This window comes from Corapipo altera, unplaced genomic scaffold, assembly GCF_003945725.1.
Source record: "Corapipo altera isolate COAL_440 unplaced genomic scaffold, ASM394572v1 23b, whole genome shotgun sequence".
Lineage (NCBI taxonomy): Eukaryota > Metazoa > Chordata > Aves > Passeriformes > Pipridae > Corapipo > Corapipo altera.
Window position 1 is genome coordinate 15757466 of NW_020884885.1, and position 22674 is coordinate 15780139.

General features: G+C 47.0%; 3 protein-coding genes and 1 non-coding gene across 4 annotated transcripts in view; 3 read left to right on the top strand and 1 right to left on the bottom strand.

The window, feature by feature from the left end:
* PIDD1 (p53-induced death domain protein 1) overlaps positions 1-1153 on the bottom strand; it is a 19096-nt gene extending 17943 nt beyond the window's left edge. The window contains exon 1 of the mRNA XM_027642104.1: positions 981-1153. Within this exon, the coding sequence (XP_027497905.1) occupies positions 981-1128 (148 nt within the window). The 5' untranslated portion in view covers positions 1129-1153. The remainder of the gene's footprint in view (positions 1-980) is intronic.
* Positions 1154-1480: 327 nt separating this feature from the next.
* Positions 1481-6053, top strand: RPLP2 (ribosomal protein lateral stalk subunit P2). Its single transcript, XM_027642105.1, has 5 exons — positions 1481-1594; positions 1990-2113; positions 3778-3826; positions 5474-5572; positions 5932-6053. Exons 2-5 carry the CDS (start codon positions 1991-1993, stop codon positions 6006-6008), a joined length of 348 nt encoding a protein of 115 aa, XP_027497906.1. The 5' UTR covers positions 1481-1594; position 1990; the 3' UTR covers positions 6009-6053.
* LOC113946787 lies at positions 3985-4117 on the top strand. The gene has a single exon (XR_003527550.1). It is a non-coding gene; the product is annotated as a small nucleolar RNA SNORA52 (small nucleolar RNA).
* Positions 6054-12119: 6066 nt separating the features above from the next.
* Positions 12120-22674, top strand: part of PNPLA2 (patatin like phospholipase domain containing 2) — a 30062-nt gene continuing 19507 nt past the window's right edge. Inside the window, exon 1 of the mRNA XM_027642455.1 lies at positions 12120-12482. Within this exon, the coding sequence (XP_027498256.1) occupies positions 12296-12482 (187 nt within the window). The 5' untranslated portion in view covers positions 12120-12295. The remainder of the gene's footprint in view (positions 12483-22674) is intronic.

Below are 22674 nucleotides of genomic sequence, written 5' to 3' on the forward strand. Positions count from 1 at the left end.
CCCCGGTGCTGCTGCCCCGGTGCTGCTGCCCCGGTGCTGCTGCCCCGCGAGAAGCACCCCTTGCTCAAACCTCTCCCTACAGCGCCCTGAAAGGAGGTTGTGGCCGGAAGGGGGGAAGGGAAAGGCATACTCTTCTCCCAGGCAGCCAGTGACAGGACAAGAGAACATAGTCTCCAGCTGTGCCAGGGGAGGTTTAGGCTGGACATTAGGAAGAATTTCTTCGCTTGAAAGGGTGGTTAAGCATTGGAGTGGGCTGCCCAGGGAGGTGGTGGAGTCACCGTCTCCAGAAGTGTTTAAGGAGAGAGTGAACTTGGCACTTAGTGCCATGGTCTAGTTGACAAGGTTGTGTTTGCTCATAGGTTGGACTTGATGATCTCAGAGGTCTTTTCCAACCTAACTGATTTGGTGATATCAGGACTCTTGTCCTGTCAACTAGTTGCCTGGGAGAAGAGGCCGACCCCCACCAGGCAGTTGTAGAGAGTGATAAGGTCTCCCCTGACCCTCCTTTTCTCCAGGTTAAACAACTGTAGCTCCCTCAGCTGCTCCTCATAGGACTTGTGCTCCAGGCCCTTCACCAGCTCCATTGCCCTTCTCTGGACTCGCTCCAGCACCTCAGTGCCCTTATGGAAGTGAGAGGCCCAGAACTGGGCACAGCACTTTGAGGAGTGGCCTCACCAGTGCTGAGTACGGGGGAACAATTACTTCCCTTGTCCTACTGGCTGCTCCAAGATCATCGAGTCCAACCATTGACCAAACACCACCATGACAATTAAACCACAGCACTAAGTGCCACATCCAGTTGTTCCTTCAACACCTCCAGAGACTGAGACCCCACCACCTCTCCCTGGGCAGCCCACTCCAATGCCTGACTACCCTTTCCATGAAGAAACATTTGTTTCATGTCTGTACAGAGATGTACTCTGGCTTTGTGGATTCACCACCCAGTGCCCCTCTCCGTGCAGATACAAAATTAACAAATACCGGACACAGTGTGTGGATCAGCTGGGCTTGTGCCAACCCCAGGGCAGGGCGGGGTGCTGCAATTGGAGGACACAGTCTTAACCTGTGCCAGGGGAGGTTTAGGTTGGCCATTAGAGGAATTTCTTCAGAGAAAGGATGATTGGGCATTGAAATGTGCTGCCCGGGGGGGAGGTGGAGTCACTGTCTCTGGAGGTGTTCAAGGAAAGACTGGACATGGCACTTAAGGCCATGGTCTAGTTGACGTGGCAGGGTTAGGTCATAGGTTGGGCTCCATGATCTTGGAGGTCTTTTCCCGCCTAGCAGATCCTGTGACTGTGCGTTTTGGGAATCACACCCATCGCAATACGAGCCACGACTCTCGACTCTCCCCAGCAAACCCGTGACAGGACAGACGGCCGCGCTTTGCGCATGCGCCATCGGCCGCGCTGGCGGCGGCCGCGCTCGCGGCTCCCCATTGGTCCGCCCGCGCGCCGCGGGTGCGGCCCAATGGCAGCGCTCGTTGTTGAGGGGTGCAGGGAAGAAGGCGTTGCCGAGGCCCCGCCCCTTCCCTTTCCTTGCCGCGCGGCCCTCGCGAGCGCACGCCCCAGGCCCGTGTCCCGCCGCCGCAGACAAAGTGAGTGCACGGGGCTCCCCCCCCCCCCCCCCCCCCCCCCCCGGGAATGGTCGCGCCCGGCCCCCCCCCCCCCGCCCGCGGCCGCCGGCGGGGCTCGGGAGGGAGCACTGCGGGAGGGGGGGAATGGCGGCCATGTGCTCTCGGGCCTGCGGCTGGGCCGGGGCTGACGGAGGGACGGGACGGGCTGAGCCGAACGCTGCAGTCCCTCGGCGCAGAGCGGGAGCGTTTGCCGGACTGCCGTGTGCGGGCCCCGTGTTGGCAGAGGGCGGGCAGAGTACAGGGTGTGCGGGTGCTCCTGTGCAAGCGGAGCCAGAGCGCTGTAGCGGGCAGGGTGCGGGCATGGGCTCCCCTGGGCCCGCCGTGTGCTCTGAGGACGCCGCTCTCCTGTGTTGCAGGATGCGTTACGTCGCTGCTTATCTCCTCGCTGTGCTCGGGGGCAACGAGTCCCCTACGTCCAAGGACTTGAAAAAGATCCTCGACAGCGTCGGCATCGAGACGGACGATGAACGCATGAACAAGGTGGCGTTGCCTCTTAATTCCAGGCGGTCGTGTCCCAGCCAGCGCCAGACATTGGAGCTGTTCCTTTGGCTTCTGTGTTCCGGTTGCCTCTCTGTTGATCTGCCCTTACTTTGTGCCGGTGTTCGGTGGCCCTTATGTGTGTGATTTCTAAAACGCTGCTGAGCCGATCACAACTTTAGTTAGAAGTCTGGTTTTCTTATTCAACACATGTCCTCCACAAAGGCCTCTTGTCAGTTGTTGCTGACTTTTGGTTGTTCAGTGTAATCGTTCTCAGTGAGATGGTGGCTACAAATGAGTACACATTGAAAATAAGTTCTGACCTGACATCATGTGTAGTCTGCACTTCTGTTTGATTTTAGTTTCTGGTCAGTATTGATTCAGAACTAACACTTCTGAAGGCCTGGTTTTCAGTCATACATTCTTAGTGTGCTATAAAGCACCATTTGTTTCTTCACCAAGAAACATAGGCAAATCCTAACGTGGACTTTAAAGGTATTTGATACTAAGATGTAGGAAGATTTTGAAAATAAATGCTGAAATGATTGTGTTGAAAGACAGACTTTTGAAGAAGAGAGTATTTTAACTAGAATGTTTCATGTAATAAAACAGATTTTTAGCACTGTGGACTTAAAAAATTAGTGGCCATGGGAAAAAGAAAAAACCCAATAAAATGATCTTGTCACCTACCCCATACTTGTATGTGGAGTGTTTCCAGAGAGGTAGAGGTAAAAAGAAGTTATTTTCCCAGTTGGAAACAGTGTTTTACCAGAGGCTCAACCAGACAATGGGTTGGCTGAGCTGACAGCATCCTTTTCATGGTTTGGGATGTTGGTTTGAACTCGTGATGGTCCTGTTTAAGTGCCAGGTCTTATGTCTTCATGAATTAATTGCTTTCTCTGATCCTCTGATATCTGGAATTTGTTTTGATCATAATTAATCCTTTTCTATTTGCACTGGCTGTATCTTAAGCCAGTGTAAATGTAGTGAAGTCTTCAAAGCACCTTTCTCCTGGATGGAGCAAGAACGCAGGCACAGAGTTTCACATGTCCCACACTCCCTGTGAGCAGAAGGTGCCTGTTGGAAAACTCTTGTTTGAAGTCCTTTGGCTTTGGCTGCTCAGCAGTGTTCAGCACTGACTCTTGAGAGCCAGGACTCACCAATAAGGTCTGGGGCATTATTTTTAAGTACTTGCTTGCTTTAGCAATGTTTTTGTTTGTGTTTTATACAATAGCCAGCTTGTTAACATTTGGTAAGGCTGGGAAGGAGACCTTGTGGTTTTTGGTACAGGACCCAGTGCTCCAGAGCCTCCCAGGAGGCATTAAGCAAGAAATGTTAACAGTCCCTCAGTGACTTACACACCATTAGTGGGGTTTGCTACTTGGCTCCACAACATCTGTGTATCCTCCTTTCTGCAAGATCCTTAGATTCATTATGAATTTACTGTAACAGATTTCTTGAAAAAGCTTTCACAGAAAAGTATAAAAGGCTTGGTGGAAGTTTTCATTTCAATGTCCTGTTTCTTCCACTGAGAAATAAAGAACTTTGGGGCTGTGTAAGCATCAGGATGTAGCCATTGTACATGATGATTAATCAGAACTTAATTAAATGTAGTTTATTCTCATGCTGGTTTGAAAGTATTAACATTCTAAACTTTATTTACACAGGTTATTAGTGAGCTGAATGGAAAAAACATCGAAGATGTAATTGCTCAGGGTAAGTAGAGTCTCTGGGTGTTACAGGTAATTGTCTCTGCTACTTTGATAACTTAGATCTGAGAATGTGGAACTGCTGCCAGCTCCCTGATTGTTCGTCCGTTTAGCTTTGCAGTTGAGGACTTCCATGCTGGATTGCGGCTGAATTGGCTGAAATCCAGGTCCATTCTAATTCCCTGCAGGTCAGTGCCAGTACCTGCTGGGTTTCGCTTGTGGACCACATTAAACTGGAGAACTTAAGCATGTGTGAGCTTACTGGTGGTCTGCTCATGATGTAGTTTTCTGGACATGTTGACTGGAGAAAGAGTCAGCTTTCCTTCATGGTCTCTGGATTCTTTGTGTTTGCCCACTTGTGTGCACTAATGATGTAAAAGGTAAAGAACACAGTGTGAGTTGGTATGGGGGGCACAGTTACACCCTCTGCGAGGAGCACAAATCTCTCCAGTGCACCTCTTCTGGAGCTCCTCGAGTCTGGCATTTCCTTTTTCCTGAGATAGGAGGACTCTGAGTGCTGATTTCCACAGAAACTTGTGCTCTTACCAAAGCTGGAACTTTTAACATGAATTGGTTAAAGATGGAACTTTTAGCATGAATTGACTGGGTCATAGGGCTGAAGTAAAGCAGAGCTGAGGTAGTGCAAAGGTTTCCGATTAACGAATTTTTATTTTTTTGCAAGTGTGTAGGCACAAGGGAACTTTTAGGCATATTTTTGCTTAAAGGTTGCCAGGACTTTGCCTGGCTTTTCTGTGAGGTCACGTGGACACTGCTGTCCACGTGATCTGAAGACCTAAGAGAGCTATTATGCATGACCTTACAACACACTTATGCTATCCCCTCCTATAATACTTTAAGTAAATTGTTTCTCAGAACATACTGACATGCATATGAAACATGTTTGTTTACTTTGCTATTTTATTAGAGCTTGAAGTAACATGGAATTATTTAGAAACTGATTCCCAGAAATTGGAATACAGGCAATCACGGTGTGTACATGACCTCTGAATGCCAAGGGAGCCTTGGTATGTGAAAGACAGATGCCAGAGAACTAGTAGGCTTTCCAAATAAGAGCATAAATCAGGAGTCTCAAAGGAGATGCAACAGTGTTCATAGCATGCTGGGGAATTTGTTTAAAATACTGTCCTCTTTGCCATAAATACATCTTTCCCCTTCTCTCCTGTGTGATCCAGTCATGCCTTCAGGGTTCTCTATACCCTTAAAAAAAAAAAGGTGAGGGGGGAAAGCCAGTGCTGCCAATATGGTACTTCAGGGGTATATTATCAATTTCTGGGCTACTGTGCTGTATTCAGAGAACAGTCTTCATGGGTGTGCAAAATTGGATGTTAACTGCTATTTTTATCTGACAGGTTCTGGAAGAAAAATAAGGCACTTTGTGTACAGAAGAAAACTTACCAATAATGTGCTGTCTGTGTTCTTGGCGTAAGCCTTTGTGAAGCTTAAAACTGCTGAGTGTTTCTCAGAGAATAGTTCATATTTATCAGGATGCAGTCTCTTGTTCCTTTCAGCAAATAGTGACAGATTCAGTCCATGAGACAGGATCTGTTTTTTCTGCACTGTCATTTCTCTTCATTTCCCCCGACCTCTGTGCTTGGGATGAGCATGTAAATACTTTCTCTTCTGTCTCTCTCAGGTAATGGAAAACTTGCCAGCATGCCGGCTGGGGGAGCGGTGGCAGTCTCTGCTGGAGGGGGCTCTGCTGCCCCTGCTGCAGCTGCTGCCCCTGCTGCTGGTGAGTATGAGTTCAAATTTCAAAGCTTGTTCACTTTGGCAGTTCAGTATGTGATGGACACGTAAACTGAACAGTTACTTTTCCTTCGGGCAATCAGAAGCATTTGCTCTTTGTCCACCTTAAGAGTGGTCTGGTTTAGAACCGAGAATCAAACAGACTTGGTGGCGTAAAGCACATCCCTGCAATAGTGTCAGTGTCCCCTTGGTGTTTGTATTTGGCTGTTGAAAGGGATTGGGATGAACCATGGAGACTGAAGTGTCAATAATACGGGAGCTGAGATCACCAAAACTTGTATAGTGAAAATCTGTGGTGCAAAAAGTGTTTATACTGACCACTTGCTTGGTCTTTTTTTCCTTCAGCTGAGGAGAAAAAGGAAGAGAAGAAAGAAGAATCTGAAGAATCTGATGATGACATGGGATTCGGCCTATTTGATTAATTATTTGTTATAGAGAAATTATTAAAATGCTTTGTTTTAAATGTTTTTGAGTTTATTATTATTACCATACAAGTGCTGCTGGATTCAGACAGCCGTTCTTAAAATAGCTCTGACAGGCTTTGATTTTTATCTGTCTGCAACAGGTGTGTGAATTTTCTGCCAAGCCATTGGACTCAGCTATTAAAGTACCGAGGAAATGGCAAAGCTTGTGTGAACCTGGATGCTTGTTTTGACACTGGTGTTTCTTAAACAGTACGTGGAAGTGGAATCTACCTGATGTTAACCTTCTCCCAGTAAAGAGTCCAAAGTATTCATCAATAATAGGACTTTATTTTTGAGGATCTGTTTTTTCAATTCCAAAACATGAAACTGAATGGACATCAGGTCTGGATTAGTCAGAAACATCATAATTTCAGAGCTCATTTTAATGTGGTTTTTTTTTAATATTTTAAAAGGACCAATTTCATCACTGTACTAGATTTCTAAGATCTAGGGACAGTACCAATTAAATGCTTGGCTGCTTGGTTTTCATGTTATATCCATATGCTTAAGACAATCTCTCAGAAAAAACCCCATACTGCACTGAGATGAGTGTAAAGGGGCCCTTCCTGCTGAATAGCTGTTCTCAGGTAGCTGAGCTATCAGGACATGAATCACCTTGATCTAAACAAAGAACATGTCGGTGGTTTTGGAGAACTGAAGCTGATCTCTAGTGTGCCCAGAAGAATTCATCAGGTTGGGAGGACAGTAAATTTTGCTTTATTTGTAAGTGTCTTCTGCTAGAAGACGGTTTTGGCAGGCAACTTACCCAGACTTCTTGTGGAAGTCATCTGTCAGTGTTAGAGTACAAACTGCACCAGTGATGATCTTCCCATGCCAGGTTTGCACAGGTGGTGTCACAAAGGTATCCTGGAGCAATGTGTACTGTGGAGCTCTTCTAATGTTGTTTTGGGAGGAAAAAAAAAAGCACTAGCTGATACAGCTGTGTTTTTTATGACTCATTAGACTAAGCATGGTAAGTACTTCTGAGAGGAGAGATGGGTGAAATCCAAGTAGGAAAAAACTATTTTATCTCCCTGTGGTGCACTGAGAGGAAACGCCCAATACTTCACAACAGCCAAGGAAGAGAGCAGTTGAAAGAGCCTCAAAATGGCCATGATTTAAGCAACTAACCCTTGCTGCCCTTCTGTGCCTGCTGCAAGAAAAAACTACAGGAGGTAACAGTGCCAATACCTTTCATCTACTTTGGCTCTTAAGTCCTATCATGGTGATCTGGTAGTAAAGAAAAACACTCATGTTCACTGTAGTTCTCTGTCAACTTGTAATAATGGCAATGGTTCAGCCCTGTGAGGGGTGCAGGTATACCTGTGTTTCTTTCTGTGGTGGTTTCTCCATTTCAGGTTACTGGAAAAGAATGGTTCTTTGATGTGACTTTACTGAGAGGTATCCTCCTTGCCCCATATTGCCTTGCCTGCCTGCTGCAATAGCAAAGTTGATGTTTTCTCAGGAAGGGATGGCCCTGTCACACCAGTCAGCAGGGTTTTTCCACATACAAAGGAATTTGTTTCAATGGCACTGAGCTATTCGATGAGTTTGCTGTGCCCAGGCCTGTGGGATGACACTGAAATCTGTGGTGCCAGCTGCTGGCTATTGAGATTGAGGGGAGGAGTACAACTACAGCTAGATAACTTCTTTCTTCACCCTATTTTTCTCTGTCTTCTCTGTGTGACCTGTTAAACCTTGAGTTATGGACCTGATTCTGTGCTGGGTGTCCTTGTAACACTTTTAAATTCCTTCCTGAAAGTGCATAATTTTAATGAAAACTACTGTAGCTCAATTTGCTATGAGAAAAAGGACAGCTCATTTGGTAAACTGCTTAGAGAAGAAATTTTGGGGGGCAGCTCTCAGAAAAAGCACTGAGAATACAGCACTTGCTACATTATCTCAGGGAACCAGTGTTTGTAACATAACCACCTCCTAGGTGTTCCTCGAGAAGGTCAGGGCACAGCTCTGCTCCAAGATTTCATACATTTTACAAAATTGGCTAAAACCTCTGCATGGTAAATGTTTCTTGTGAAAGCAAAATCAAAACCTATTGAGCCTTCTTTCCCCTTACCTCTTTGTGAAACAGTTGTCACCTGATGGCTTTGTATATGATCAGTGATGTGCCTGAAAGTCTATTGCAGATTTGTTTGGTATGCTGGATGGAGTTAACCACTCCATTCTGCTGGTTTCAATGAGCTTCAGATATGAAGGAGCCGAGATTCCTACTCCTGCTCTGTAGTCACTGTTCTGAATTTTCAAGTGTCACTTATGCCTTTTCAGACTTAGCAATGATTTCCAAAGGCAAGGGTACTGATGGGGTGGATGTGTTAATTCCACGACGCTGTCAGAGAAAACTGGTGCCTTCAAACACTTGGACTTGTGGCCTAGTCCATCCCCTTGAAGAATCAATTTTAGTTAGAACTAATTTGTCCCGAATTCTTCATAAAGAAAGGTTCAAGGGCATTGAAGAGAAGAGAAAGGGAAAGATAGTTTTGTGCCTGGGGATTACACTGGTAACTGATCATTACCAAAATGACAGCAGGAGAGAGAGATTTAGACATAGGCTTGACGTCGAATTGTGTGAGCTTTCCTCACTAGGACACAAATGCTGCATCTCAGATCAGCTCTGCCTGAAAATCATTGCTAACAAACACCATGGGCCAGGGAGAGTAACGTGACATCTTCACTACTTGGAAGGCAGGGAGAACGTCCTGGACACTACTGTAAAGCAATAAGCAATGGCTCCCTGGGGCCACTCAAATTGTTTCACTTCTCAAAACGTTTCACTCTTACTACTAAGGCCCAATTTTGCAAGCTGCTACATGCACACAGGCTGCTGAACTTGGTATGTGCGACTTACGTAGGGGAGAGATATCTCTTATAGCTTTCCAAGAAGGAAAATTCAGTCCCAAGAGGGACAAGGGGACCAATCCTTTGCCTCAAGAGATGCTCCTATGAAGCAAGTGCCAAGTGTTTGTCATGGAATGGCCTGATACACACAAACATCACAGGTGAGAAAAAGACATCAGAGTCAGGCTTTCCAGTGGTGCAAAGTCCAACTCAATATGGGCTTCGTGACCGCTACACTAGTCTTGCTGACTATGGGTGACAGTATTAAAGTAACATTCAGAAGTCTGTAGCAGACTGCCTGTCATCTTCCCTTGAATTCCCAATGGCCAGTATCAACCAGGGTCCTACCTGAAAAAACAAATAGAGATTGTTTGCTTGTACATTCTTATGTCATATGTACTAACTGCTCACCATTCCTTAGGCTAGAAAATAAACCAACAACAAGAGATTGCACACAAAGCTGCCTCAGTGGCATCTCAACATGTAAGGGCATGAGTGAACTCACAATGTTCCAATAGGAGTTTGATACACATGAAAAGCTGCCCTGTAAATCTCGCTGATCTGGCTTATTGCCTCATTGTGAGCAATAGCAGAACTATGGTACTTTCTTATTAAGGGGGAAAAAGATTAGTTTAGGGAGTTAATTTATTTTTGAGAAAAACACAGTTGTTTGCCAGCCTACTCGTTCCAGTGCCCAGGCAGCACTTCACAAGAGATTAGTGTTCACATGGTTCATTTCATCAACCTGTTTCAGCAGGGCAGCATTAACCTACTCAAATAAGTAACCTTGAGGGCCAAGGCAGAGTGATGTAAACAACTCAGGATGAGATTGCTGTTGAGAAATCCAGTGAAACTAACCCCAGCGTTGTCACAGCACTGTTGTTTCTGTTTTCCAGATATGCTAGGAACATTAAGGTTTGTGAAAGGCCAAAAAAAGGGAGCAGCTTTGGCTTGAGAATGAAGATGTTCTTGTAGCATTAGAGAGGTATCTGCAAACAAGGTTCACTGCTCAGTTTTGCCACAGAATTCCACTGAAGTCACAACCCATTGACTGGTTCTTCTGCAGAACAATCCCTGTTCTGGAAAAGGCAAGACACGATGTTTTCTTTGGGTTCAACTACATGAAAATACCTTTCTGTGTCATCAGGAGCAGGGGGTGAAAGCACTATGATCATCTTGGTGTTAAGGGCCTTTAAGAGAGTCACAGCGCAGGTGTGCCAGTGCTCACTTCTCCAGGTGGAGGAGATGAGGGCTGACAGGGCTTATGTAACCACATCAAATGCAAAGGAGGAAGGAAATTGTAAAGCAAGTACAGTTATAAGAGGAAGAGAGAGAAGGGTGGGTATGAGCAGAGGACTTGAGATCAGGGAGGTTAATTCTTTAGGTGCTCCAGAGTCAGCTAATATGTATTAAGGGTAGTTCCTTGCAGCTAGGTGAGGTGGTGGGCTCCAAGGCAGGACCTGTAAGGAAGATAAAGCTGTACTCCTACCTATCTGATGAAAGGAAAGCACAAACATTTAATGAAAAAGCACTCTCTAGAGGCTTGAGTGTGATGCCTAACTTCACCTCAAATATTAGATTTATACAAGGGTTACCTGCTAAATTTGGTTACTTCAGTCACCTGACTGTGAGGCAATAGACTGAGGCATTGAATAGCTATTCTTGCAGCCTAGATGGCCTCTCTGTGAGGAGGGTATCAGCCTATGTTGTATCATTTGAAAAGATATTTGGAGTGGAAGGAACAGAAGAGGGGCTACTTCGATGACCTCCACTAACATAATTGGTGAAATTCCCGTGGGGAGGAAAGCCTGGCTTTGTTTAGTCTGGGGGCTGTTAAGGACAGGTATAACAGTATTCCAAATGAGAAACTTTTGACTGGATAGAAGAAAACTAATCCAAAGAGCTTTATGCCATGATGAATTAAGTAGTTTTTTAAACTTTTGTAGGAAGTGCTTTTGCCCTATGTTGTTTCCATTAAAAAAATATCTATGCTTTTTGTTTTGTATCCCCCAAACCTCCCTCCTGCTGTTCTTGCTTTGTAGCTCTGAGTTGAGCAGTCTGCTTCTTGTTATGCTGATGCTTTTGATATCCCTGTAAACTTTCATAATTATCTAATTGTTTGAATGACTGTAGTCTGTATTGTTTATGACAAAGGGATCTTTGCAGCTTCTGAAAGCTATTTTGATCTCCTGCTAGCACTGGCCTTTCACCCAATGCTGCTCTGTGGTGAGCTGATACACTATGGGCTTGCTTGCGCAGAAGCACTACTGAAAATTGCAGTTGCCCTGACCAAAGGTAAGTGCTTTGGTGAACTTAGACGCATATGGAGAAAAAAGGCTGAGAGAAGGTTAGCAAAGGCAAGCAACTGTGTGTGTTTTGGTGAGTAGTATATAACAGTATATAACTTCCTCATGAGGGGAAGTGAGTGGGGAGACACTGATCTCTTCTCTCTGGTGACCAGTGGAAGAACGTGAGGGAATGGCCTGAAGTTGTGTCAGGGGAGGTTTACATTGGTACTAGAAAAAGGTTACTCACCTGGAGGGTGGTTGGGCTCTGAAACATGGTCCCCAGGGAAGTGGTCACAACACCAAACATAGAGGAGTTCAAGAAGCATTTGGACAACACTGTCGGGCACGTGGTGTGATTCTTGGGGTGTCCTGTGAAGGGCTGAGTTGGACTCAGTGATCCTGAGTGATCCTCAGGGGTCCCTTCCAACTCAGGATATTCTGTGATTCTAAGAGTTTTGAGGCAGAGAAAGCTGTTAAGGGGGGGGGCTGCCTTTTTCCCAGTTCTTGCGATGTAGCTGTGCCAAGTCTTGCCTACTTCTGGCTCTTCAGCTTTTTGTGGAAGGGGAAAGCTTTTCCCTTCCTCTCACGTTTCTTACCCATCCCCCGAAAAAAACCAAGGAAACCCCAAGAACTTGGAGCAGAAGCCTCCAATAATTAGCTTGTTTGGTGAGGGGAGAGCAGCCTGCTGCTCCGGTACAGGGCTGGCTCAGTCCCTGCCGCTTCAGAGCGGCGCTAGCACGGCTTTAGTAGCTCGACAGGCGGTGACTGTCCCCAGTGCCCACGGGCCGGGAACGGGGTTCACCGGAGGAAGGGTTGGGAGGAGGGGCCGGGCGATCCCGCCCCAGCCGGGGCTGCGGAGGGGCGGTGGCCGTGCCGGGGGCGGGCCCGACGGCCGGGCCGCCGCATATAAGCTCGGCCTCCGTCGCTGGTAAGCCAGCGGCAAATCTTGCCGTGTTCCAGACCTCCTAGTCCGGCAGCCGCGCCTCCCGCATCTCCTGCCTGTCCCGAGGCGGTGCGAGAAGAGACCCGCGACTTCCCCTCCCGCCGCGGCTGCCCCCGCTGCTCCCCGCACGGCCCCCCCGCCTCCCGCGGGGCGCGGAGGCCATGTTCCCGCCGGACTCCACCTGGAATATCTCCTTCGCCGGCTGCGGCTTCCTAGGGGTGTACCACATCGGGGTGGCCAGCTGCCTGCAAGAACATGCCCCCTTCCTCGTCGCCAACGCCAAGAAGGTGTACGGCGCCTCGGCCGGGGCGCTCACCGCCACCGCCCTCGTCAGCGGCGCCTGCCTCGGTAAGCGCGGGGCGAGCCCGGCGCTCCTTCGCCTCTTCTTTCGCTACTGCTAATTTCTTAATTACTGAGTAGCGAGAGGGGTGTGTGCGTGGAAATAGCTCTGCGCCCTCCCGCTCCCGAACTGGAGCGGCGCTTTGTTTTTCAGACCTTTTACCCCCAGCACACCCCTCCCGCACTCTTCCCCCGGTCCCTGAGGGGTGGCTGAGGTCAAGGAGGCCCCGACAGTAGGAAGTCGGCGCAGGGGTCCCGGTTCTGACACACACACACAAACACACCCCACCCCTCATGTAATGTGGGCTTGTTGGGCTCGCTTCGTGGGTTTGGCTTGCTTGGGGGTAGGTCTGGCGGGGTTCTTGGTGAGAAGAGGAGCCTCTTGCCATGCGGGCACCAGTTCTTGGTGGCCGCAAACGGGAGGCAAAGCATCTGGAGGTGGAGACACCGAGCACCTGAGTACAGGTGAGAGTCGGACAGCATCTCTGAGTAGGGCATCTTTTAATCCCCATGTTTATTTCTGGAAGAGGGTTATTCCTTAGGGTGTTGGGCACTGAGGAATTCTCTTGCCCTCTGCAAGAGCTAGATCTCCAGTTCAGATAGATGTTATCTCTGTTTTCAAGTTACAGAATAAACCTTAAAAAGTTATCTCTGAAGCAGACACACAGTGTAGAGTGTCCCTGTGTCTGGGGAACAGCTGAAGAAAATGGTCTGCGGTGCCTCCTGGCTTTTTGTTGTTTTGCATATGAGGGGAAGTCAACAAACACGTGATAGAGCCTGTACTTGGAAGCTTTTATGTTGAGAATACAAATGCAGAAAAGTATCTTAAGTTTGAAAGGGAAATGTGGTGTCAGAGAATCAGGTATATCTATATTGTCTCAGAATTCTGAGCCTCTCCTAGAGCTGAGGGAAGCCAGAGCTGTCTACTGCTTGAAGTCCTCTCACTTTGATGGCAGGTGTTTTTCCACAGCACTTCATTTTCTTTGGAGACAGGTAGAGTTTTGAGATATAGCCTTTGTGCAGCACGAGTTAGCTTTTTCTGTACAGTTAGGTTTAAAATTTTTCTTCCTGACTACTTTGTTTACAGACGTGCCCAATGAAGCGCAACTGTAACTCCTGGAGCCTGAAGGGAAGCTTTTAACAGACCTTAGATGGGTTCAGATCCCCCTCTAAGGTCTCAAAAGCTGTAATAATGCCATGGTGCCAGCTTTTATCGTGGACAAGGGAAAAGGCCTCCCCTAATCCCTTCTTGTGTAGGGATGCATTTACAGATAGCTGCCAGGGGTTTGGTTGCTTTAATTACTGTTGCTTCTATTGAAGAGGTGACTGCCCAATTAGTTCCCTGAGGGGGTGGTCCCCGTGCCACTCGAAGGTGTGGCACAAGTGTGAGACAGGCTGATGGTAGTGCCCAAATCCTTTGCCTTGCTCAAGTGCTGAGTAAGCCTGTTATCATGTCTACCTTGCCCTTGCTATTTATATGTCCAGAACATCCACAGAGTGCCAGGGATTGCCCTCAGGTATCTCAGGGAGACACCCAGCCTGGTAGAGAGCTTTCTGTGAATTGGAATAGGTTTTCCCCACTCCCTATGAGGTACTATGGGTGGCCCCTCAGTTAGGGGCCACCTTCTAGGAGGCAGCACTCACCTACCTTCTGAAGGAGGGCAAACTGTGATGTTTAAAGCTAGCCAGGGCTTGGATCTTGGGTCTTCAAGTTCAGTCTTCAGGCTGATGTCTCTAAAATAGTTTTCTTCTGACTCACCTATGTGACTGGCATATACCTTGGGTGGAGAGCAGCTCTAAGGCCACGGAGTGGACTTCTGAAAGTAAAAGCAAATGCGGTGCGTGGCTGGCACATGGTATTCCTGCACTTTGTCCGTGTCATAAACCCTCTTGACAGTGCAGCTTCCAGGCAGAGGTCCAGAGGTTAGAATGAAATCATAGGGGGAAAAGGGGACAGGGCAGAAGGTACAGCTGAGCCTGTACTAGGAGAGCAGTTCAATCTAGTACAGGCTCTTGTAGGTATGCAGCTGTTTTCTGCTTGAGAGCAGGTGTTATAGCCCATGGGCTTTGAATCTTATGGAAACTGCTACCCTGCACTGTCTGTTGCCCTGTCCATCAAACTGGAATGCTAAATAGTGTCTCTTGATGGATGATAAGCAGAAGGGAATTTTGCAGAAGCTTTGCTTATTTGGCTGTGTGTAGGTAAGGTTAGTGCCTTCGTGCCTGTGTACTTGGCTGTGAACAGAATGAGACTCTACTGTGCAAAGATAAATGCTTCCTGAGGAGGAGTGAAAAAGCTTGTTCCTTTGGGTTTTTCTTTGGTTCCAGTCTTTTTGAGAACCTGATCAGAGAGAGAAGAAATTTTCCTTGACTTCAGTGTGTAAGATCCCACTTACTGGTTTCTTTTCAAGCTTTTTCCTTCTGGCCTTTGCATCTGTTCAGCTTACCTCTGAACTCATTCTGCCTTCTCCCTGAATTAAGATCACACTGTCATCATTTGTGTAGGGCAGGAAGGCTTTGCTATGGGCTAATGTTGAACTGAAAGCCCTGACTAAATGATCTGCAGCCCTGGGAGCACACTGTGAGCTTCAAAGGCGCATTTGAGAATGCCAAATAAAGAACATTGGGCATGCATATTAGTTAGGCAGGGACTTTATATTTATATAAGAGGTATTTACGGTCTGATATGACCTCGCCTAGCTCTTGATAAGCACTTTACCATTAAGTTGTAGAGATCTTGGATTTGTTGTCCGGGGCTACAGCAGTGGTATTGTCCTGCATCTGAAGTGCTCTCTCCAGCTTTGAGGTTCTTCTGTTTGCTGACGTGAAAAAGCATTGCTATTTTTCCACTAGAATAATCTGTGTGACTATCAGGGTTTATTGAGCAAAGTCTCATGTGTTTACATGTTACTTGACTGTGCATACTGCAGTGTTGTAGCTTCATACTCCAGTGAATCACTTCTTGCCTCAAGGGTTTTCTGGAAAATGGCCTCCTGTCACACCTGTGTCTTCTCTTGGGGCTGTTGGAGTCTATCACACCAGGAAATGCACCTGTATGTGCCAAGCAAGTGAAAAGTTGTTTTGTGCTGGCTTTGCAGTCTCCTTCTTATGCATGCCTCAAATCCTGCAGCTTTTCACAAACTCTAGGCCTGGAGCTCTGAGGATGGTTACCTGTCTGTATAAATCCTTAAGTCACTGGCCTGGATGAGGAAAACTGGCTTATGTGATGTGACAAGACTGTTCTTCAGTCACAAGGAATGCTAAAATGCAACCACTGTTGGATTCTTAAAGCTTTAATACTGAGTAGGGAATATATTTTTAAGAGTCTTGAATCATCTCATACTGGTGAGCTGTATGGGATTTGTGTGCCTGCTTTGGGAGCGTAGCAACCTGGATGAATGATGGGATATGAAGCTGTAGTCACTGAAAAGCTGTCTTTGAGCTGATGCTAAGGTCCCAGCCTGTGCTTCTGACTCATAGTTAACCAACAGCATCTCAATTGTCTGTGTGGCATGTGAACATTGTCCTACACAGCTTTCTGTGGGTGAGTTGGAACTGCTGAATTGCTTCTATTTTGGGGGGAAGAAAGAGGTGGGTTCTGCTGTCAAAGGCAAAACTGGCTTTCAAACCCCCATGTGGAAGTTAGCTGTTCTCCTAAAGCGTGACAAAGTTGGCAGAAAATGATAAAGCAAGATGAGGGGATGCTTCCAGTATTAAGAATACAGAAGGGCCATAGATCTGCTAGACTGAGTAATATTGTTTGAGATATTCTGTGGAGAGCTCTTCCTGGGTTGTTTACAGGGTTTAGTTATTTAATTATTTTTAACTGGTATCTTAGGACCAGGGCTCTATCTCAGGCTTGACCTGAGATGAAGTAACAGTTATTTGACATTAAGACTTGCTTGTCAGCTGTCACCATGTGACCACCAGGAAATACCCTGATGAACTGTAGAGACTTTTTCCTTTGGGTAGAAGGAGGAAAAAAACTAACCAACCAAAACCAACAACAACAAAAATCCAACCAAAGCCTTTCACCTGTTGAAACTGATATAATTAGGAACAGCAGCATCTTAAATGTTGTGCTTCTGCAGTTTGATTATGTGCACGCAAAGGCTTAAGGACTGGTCATGGAGATTTTTTGTGTGTGTTTGTGCAGTCTTAATACCAAATCCCAGATTGAGAGAGGGAAATAAACCAGCTTAAGAGTCTATGGAGTCCTCAGAGCAATGCCAGTTTATGCTGGTCAAAGCATGAATCATGATGCTTATCCTAGGGGAAGTATATCTGATGCTGTCTTGTGTGACTCTGTGTGAAGAGAGTATGGATCTCCCCAGGGACACAAAGCACAGCTTTTTGTAGCATCTGGGGCATCTCAAAACTCCAGTCCCTCCCTTGAAAGGAGATGGTCACTTGTACCTCCTGCAGAGGCCCTACCTGGGGAAAAAGTTGTGGAGCTCAGTAGCTACAGCCCAGTCAATGGAAGGAGGAATACCCTTATGTATATACATGGAGATGTGAATGTAATTCATGGGGAACCTTCTGATGCTCCCTGGAAGTGGTAAAGTTGCTTTTTGTTGTGGAAAATAGAGGTGGGTGGGGAGATGTTTTGTGCGGAGGTAGTTGGAAAGGTTCCCTGCCTTGGTGGAGGAGCTGCCGAACCTGGATCAGTGCCCTCAGCGGTCACAGGGCTACAGGATCAGGTGTCCAGAGGAGTAAGCTGGCAGCTAGAGCACCCTGCAATACCCTCTGTTGGGAGGGAAGGAGCTCGTTCCTGCTGTCTGCCTGCTCTAATAAGGAAGTTCTTGTGAGGAAAGGTGCTCTTATGGGCATCTCATTGGATGTGTGCAAGGGAAGCCAAACAGCCACTTTTAGGGGAAAATCATGATCATAGCAATGCATGTGTTTATTCTTAGGGCACCCCACTGAGACAGCAGGTGTGCAGAGCAGCTTGGTGCCCAGCCTTGCTCTGTCAGGCACAAAAGCAGCTGCGCAGTGTCAGTGGCAACAGCACAAGAGGTCTTTGCATGGTCATTCTTCTCACCCACTGGTTCAGAACGTGTCTTGAACTTGTAGCATGTCCAGGCTGTTCCACTTCTTTCTGCCTCTTGTCTCCCCAAACTCTTCAAGGCAACTGCAAGGCCTCCTTAGAAAATAGAAGAAGCTGTTGTATGTTCTTCAGGATCCTGTGTCCACCCTATGTTCTGAAGTTTAGTCCTGATAAATCAAGAAGCCTTCCTTGCTGTGTCATCCAGTTCCAAACCCTTGCTGCTCTGGTGGTTACAGGAGCTCTGCTTACATGTCCAGTAGCTGATGGTGTTTGTTTCCTGTCTGTGAGGGCCGTGCTACCCTCCAGCACACTGAGTTTGGGATGACTGTACTCTGATGTCAGGCCTCTGCTCACTCCGGGTTTCTCCTTGTTCCGCTCTGTGCCCTCCCTGAAGCACGGATGAAACGTTCATGGGCTTGGCTGGAGAGGATTTTCTCCTCTGCTGTGCTTCTGTTGTACTGTACTTGAAGGGGACTATGCAAGGACTGGAGAAATGGCAATTTGGTCAGCATTCCTTCTTTCTGAAGATGGGAATGAGCAAGCCTTCTAATGCCAGGGCCTTTCCAAAGCCTTAGAAATCTCCTACTCAAAAGAGCAGTGTGAGTGGGTGACTCCTGTCTACCTTGCTCTCCACAATACAAACCCTGCTGGTGGCTGGATTCCAAACTGGTTACCACTTTTCTGTTGAATTCTCTGCACTTCTACACTTCTGTTGCCCAGGTCTAACACTTGTCCTCTTCCTTTCTGCCAAGTGTTCCTGGGACTTTCACCTCAAGTCAGGATGTGCCTTCAAGTATGTGGGAGTCAGCAGAGCCTGTGTTTGCCTTGAGTTGTGTTCCTTGTCAAGCAAGTAAATTAAGAGCTGGTGGAAACGAGGGGTAGAAGAAATAATTCCATGTGGAAGGCCCTAAATAAGTCTGTGTCCTTGGGAAAAGGCAGAATGTGTCCTTGAAGTGATAAGGTCTGGGGCAGCAGAAAATCCCTTCCAAGGTGCACATAGGAAGGAGGGGATTGATGAGCCTGGGAGTGTAGAAAAGATGCTGGAGCTTGTTGTAGCTACAAAGGCCAGAGGAAGGGAGGAGAGAGTTTGGCGCTTGAGATTCAATAGCTGCTTGTGACAGTCCTGATCCTGTCCCTGGGGTTATGCTGATCTGCAGTACAGTGTGTCTGGGAGAGCTGCCCTCTGTGTTTCTGGAGACACTGTACCCCAGCTAAAAGGCCTGGAACAAGCCAAGCTCCATGCGATCACAAGTCTGAGTGGGTGGCATGCTCTTTGTTCTTGGTGCTTGGGATGTGTCAGGTGTGGAAGCTGGTAGTTGTAGTAGAACACAGGGCTTTGTGCTGCCCTCTGGCACTTGCCCAGAACTGAAACTATTGTGCTTTCTGGTACAGGTAGAAACCGAATCCACATTGGTGACTTCTCCCTGACAAGATGTTTGGAATCTGCAAACTTCACAAAGTGCCTTCTGTAGCTGTTTCCCAGGCTTTTGGGTCCAAATCTGACCTGACAGATTTCTTCTGAGAATGGTTCATTCTCTTCCTCTTCATACACTGCAGTTTGTTTGGATGGATTCTGGGTTTGGAGGCCTTTTTTAGGCTTAGGATTTAAAGGATTGAATACCAATCCTTTGGAGGTTCTTGTAGTGTCTCTGAGCTGCCACTCCTGTGGATTATCTAGTTTAGCATCCTGAAATAGAGGAGGTGGCATCTGAGGGTGTAAATGAATTAGGTAGCCCTTTACATATGTTAATTACAAGAGCTGCTCTTGCTGGCTTTACTGAATGCTGCTGATTCAGTGCTGGGCCTGGCAAAAAAAAGTGTATCATGGAGGCTGGGCGTGGATTCAGGCTGCCATAGTTATAAAGTTGGAGTCCTGTTTGAGAGTGAGCTGTCAAATCAGAGGGAGTTAAACTGATTTCTCTAGCCCAGTGTTCCTACATAGCGGTGATGGTAAAATAAGGGAACAAACTAAGCATTTAACTATTAGCCATACTTCTGCACACAGAGTTCATTCTTTGTGTGTGAACTTCAGGTGGACGTGGCTGCATCTGTCTTGCTGTAAATGTCTGGGTGCTGCTCAGCCTCATAGGAAGGGTCAAGCAGAGGCTCTTCCCTTGCAGGGGTCTGTGCAACCCTCTGTGAGTAGCTCCTGTCCTGCTCACACAGTTGTTTTCAGAACCCAAGTCATCTTGCTTGTCTGGGAGTTGTGGCTTGGGGACCACTGCTGATATCTGTGGAAGAAAGGTAGCAAGAGTTTCCAGGTATTCTTGTCATGGCTCCTAAGGTATGCAGCTTACCTTGGGGTCTGCCCAAAGCTGCTCCAACAAAATGAGATTACTTCTAGAGCAAAGTGTACGTGCCCCTCTGCTTTGGGACAAAGCTTCCCATTTTCACTTCCTTGCTGGAGCCTGCCCTGCTCATGGTAGGGCTAGTGGGGAAGAGTTTGGGGTGTGAGTTGACACTGACCATGCCTGTGTGTGATGGCAGGGCAGAGCGGGCACAGCAGGCAGTGTGCTTGCAGGTGCACGGGGAGGTGCTTGGCATGGATTGGAGCAGTTGGCCGCCTGTGCAAGCATGAGAGCTGGGCATGATGCAGGCTGAGAGCCAGTGGAGGACTTAGGGGCTGTCCTTTTCACTCTGCATTGGGGTTTTAGCAGCCAGGCAAGCGTATGAAGGGAAAGGACAGGGAGAAAGACAGGCTGTTCTCTGTGTGGCAGAGGTAACCATGTCTGGTATCTCTGAAACAATTGCCACCTGGAAGTACACAGGAAAGCATTCAGTGGGGATTAGGCTGAAAGCCACCAAAAGCTGTGTGTGGGCCTTGGTTTCTTGTTGGTGAGCCAGCTGAGGGCAATGGCTGGTGTGTGATAAAGCTGAAGGGCTGCTGGAGCGGCAACTCTTTCTTTAAAGTGGAAATAGAAATGATGACTGCTTACTTTACCTCTTGTCTTTGTGGATCTGTGGTGCCTGGCAAAGGTACTCTCAGGCCCTGATCTCTTTCCAAAACATCTTTCCTCTAGTGAAGTGGAAAAAGTGCAATTTTCTCTAGAGGGGGGTGTGTGTGGTACCATCCTGCAAAGTGACCCTGAGAAGCAAATATGGAATGTGTGTGTAACATTGTGCACGTGGGTGAGGCTTGATCTTTCTGCACTGGTTCCTGTTCAGAATAACAGTGACTAGAGCATTTGTGTTAGTCGTTTTCACTCAGGTGAATAAAGTTGAGAGCTGGATGTGGTTCCACTTTTGTCTCTGTGCAAGCCAGAGGAGAAATGTAATTTCTCATCATTACAACATGTTTTTTGGTCTTTTTCTTCCCTCCACTAACTTTCTCTGGATGAGTACTTGTTTTTAAAAAAATTACCTCAAACTCTGCATTGCCATGGTTCAAAGTGAGCAGCAAGGATCTGAGCTGCACTTTCTCTTGCTCTGTGAATCCCCTTTTCTTGTCATGCCAAGCAATTCAAGTTGCACTAATAGCATTGGTGGGATTGATGGATGGGTGAGGGCAGAACACAGCTTTCAGTACAGCTTGCCTGAGGTCCTGAGCAACTTTTCCTTTTCATGCACTGTTATGCCATTTAATTTCTCTGTAATGGTATGAACAGAAATGCAGTGTTAAGCCTCGTATTAGGGAATTACAGTAGAGGAAGATTAGGCTAGTGGGGGATTGCTGTTGTGGTTGTGACAGATGATCCTGGCTGTCTGCCTGAACTGAGTTGCCTCTTGGCCTTCCTATTGATTGTTTCTCAGTAGCAGCTGCTCTCTTTTCTGATTTGTGTTGCAAAAATAAGTGCTCCCGTCCTGACCACAGAAACAAAGCAAGTCTCAGCTTGCAGAACAGCAGTCGCCTGGTGAGGCTTTGGTGTGCCAACACAACAACAAGTTCAGTGCAAAGGTTTAGCTGGAGACATAATCAAGCCTGGCAGCTCTTGAGCCTGCTCTCCCAAAGCCTGTTTGCTTCTGCACAAAGCAGAAGTGATGTGTGAATGGTGTAGCTGCACTTTGGCTTGCATAGGGGTCCTACCCTGTAGGTACTGGTGGATGGACAGGCAGGAGACAGTCACTGTGGGCTGCTTGGTGAGCTGCTCTCAGTGCAAGAGGTAAAAACCCTGGCAACTTAAAAGCAGATCTTCTCCTTATGTGCCCCATATCCAGCATGTGGCAATAGTTCTCATTCATCTGTTAAGTGGGATCTAGAGCACACAAAATAACAATCTCTTTTGACTCAAAGGGGAAAAATGTCTCCTTTTGGTTTGGCTTTATTTAACAGATGAAGTGACTGACAGCTTTTTTCTTTTTTCCCAAATTTTAGTTGAAATAGAAAAATATGTTGGGAACAAACACATTAGTAAGAGGGAGGCTGCTGGTTCTGAATTAGTTGCAGGTGATCTGGGTTTACTTAGCCCTCTTGCTGCAGACTGTGTCTTGGACTAAACACAGTTTGTGTTTAGACTTTGCAATGCTGAGCAGTAAGAATCTGAGCCAGAAAGTGTTGTGGGCTGAGCCCTTCCTTCAGCATCCGCCTCTGACTGCAAGAGCTGGCCCTACTTGAAAAGCTGTCTCTTCCTCTTGGTGTTTGCACCAGCCCCACCCCTAAGGTCGGAATAGAGATCACTTACCATAGTCTGATAGGGATCCCTAGGAGTTACTCCAATAGGGTATGTGTCAGTGCCCCTCACTCCTGAGCAAAGGGGAGAAAGACCATTATGTACAGCTGGTGGCCAGGCTTTCTAAGAAATCTCCTTTGCAAAAATCATTTGTTTGAACTCTGAAGTCAAATCCCAGTACATAACCCCTGATGAGAAGGGTTACCTGCCACAGGGAACAGCTGGTCAAACAGTAGGGCTGCCTGAAGACTGAGTGGGTGGGGCTGTGAGGGGAGTTGTGTTTGCCTCCTATGTATCACCAAAAGTAAAAATAAAAGCTTCCTTCCTGTATCTCTTATCTGGAGCCAAGTGGACTGAACTGTTTCTTATCTGATGGCAAAATAGTTGGAGAGAAGGATTAAGTGAAAACCTTTAAATAAATACAAATTAAATTAATATACCTCAGAACAACAAAAATTAGGGAAGTCCCAGAAGAACAGCTTGTTCTGGTACATGGTGTGTCTCAATATTACTGCCTTACAGGAAGACGAATGCAGATGTGAAAACA

Coding starts and splice junctions, on each gene's coding strand:
- RPLP2 (XM_027642105.1), top strand. CDS start 1,991: ATGCGTTACGTCGCTGCTTATCTCCTCGCTGTGCTCGGGGGCAACGAG. Junction 2,114..3,777: donor ACGATGAACGCATGAACAAG/GTGGCGTTGCCT, acceptor TTATTTACACAG/GTTATTAGTGAGCTGAATGG. Junction 3,827..5,473: donor CGAAGATGTAATTGCTCAGG/GTAAGTAGAGTC, acceptor TGTCTCTCTCAG/GTAATGGAAAACTTGCCAGC.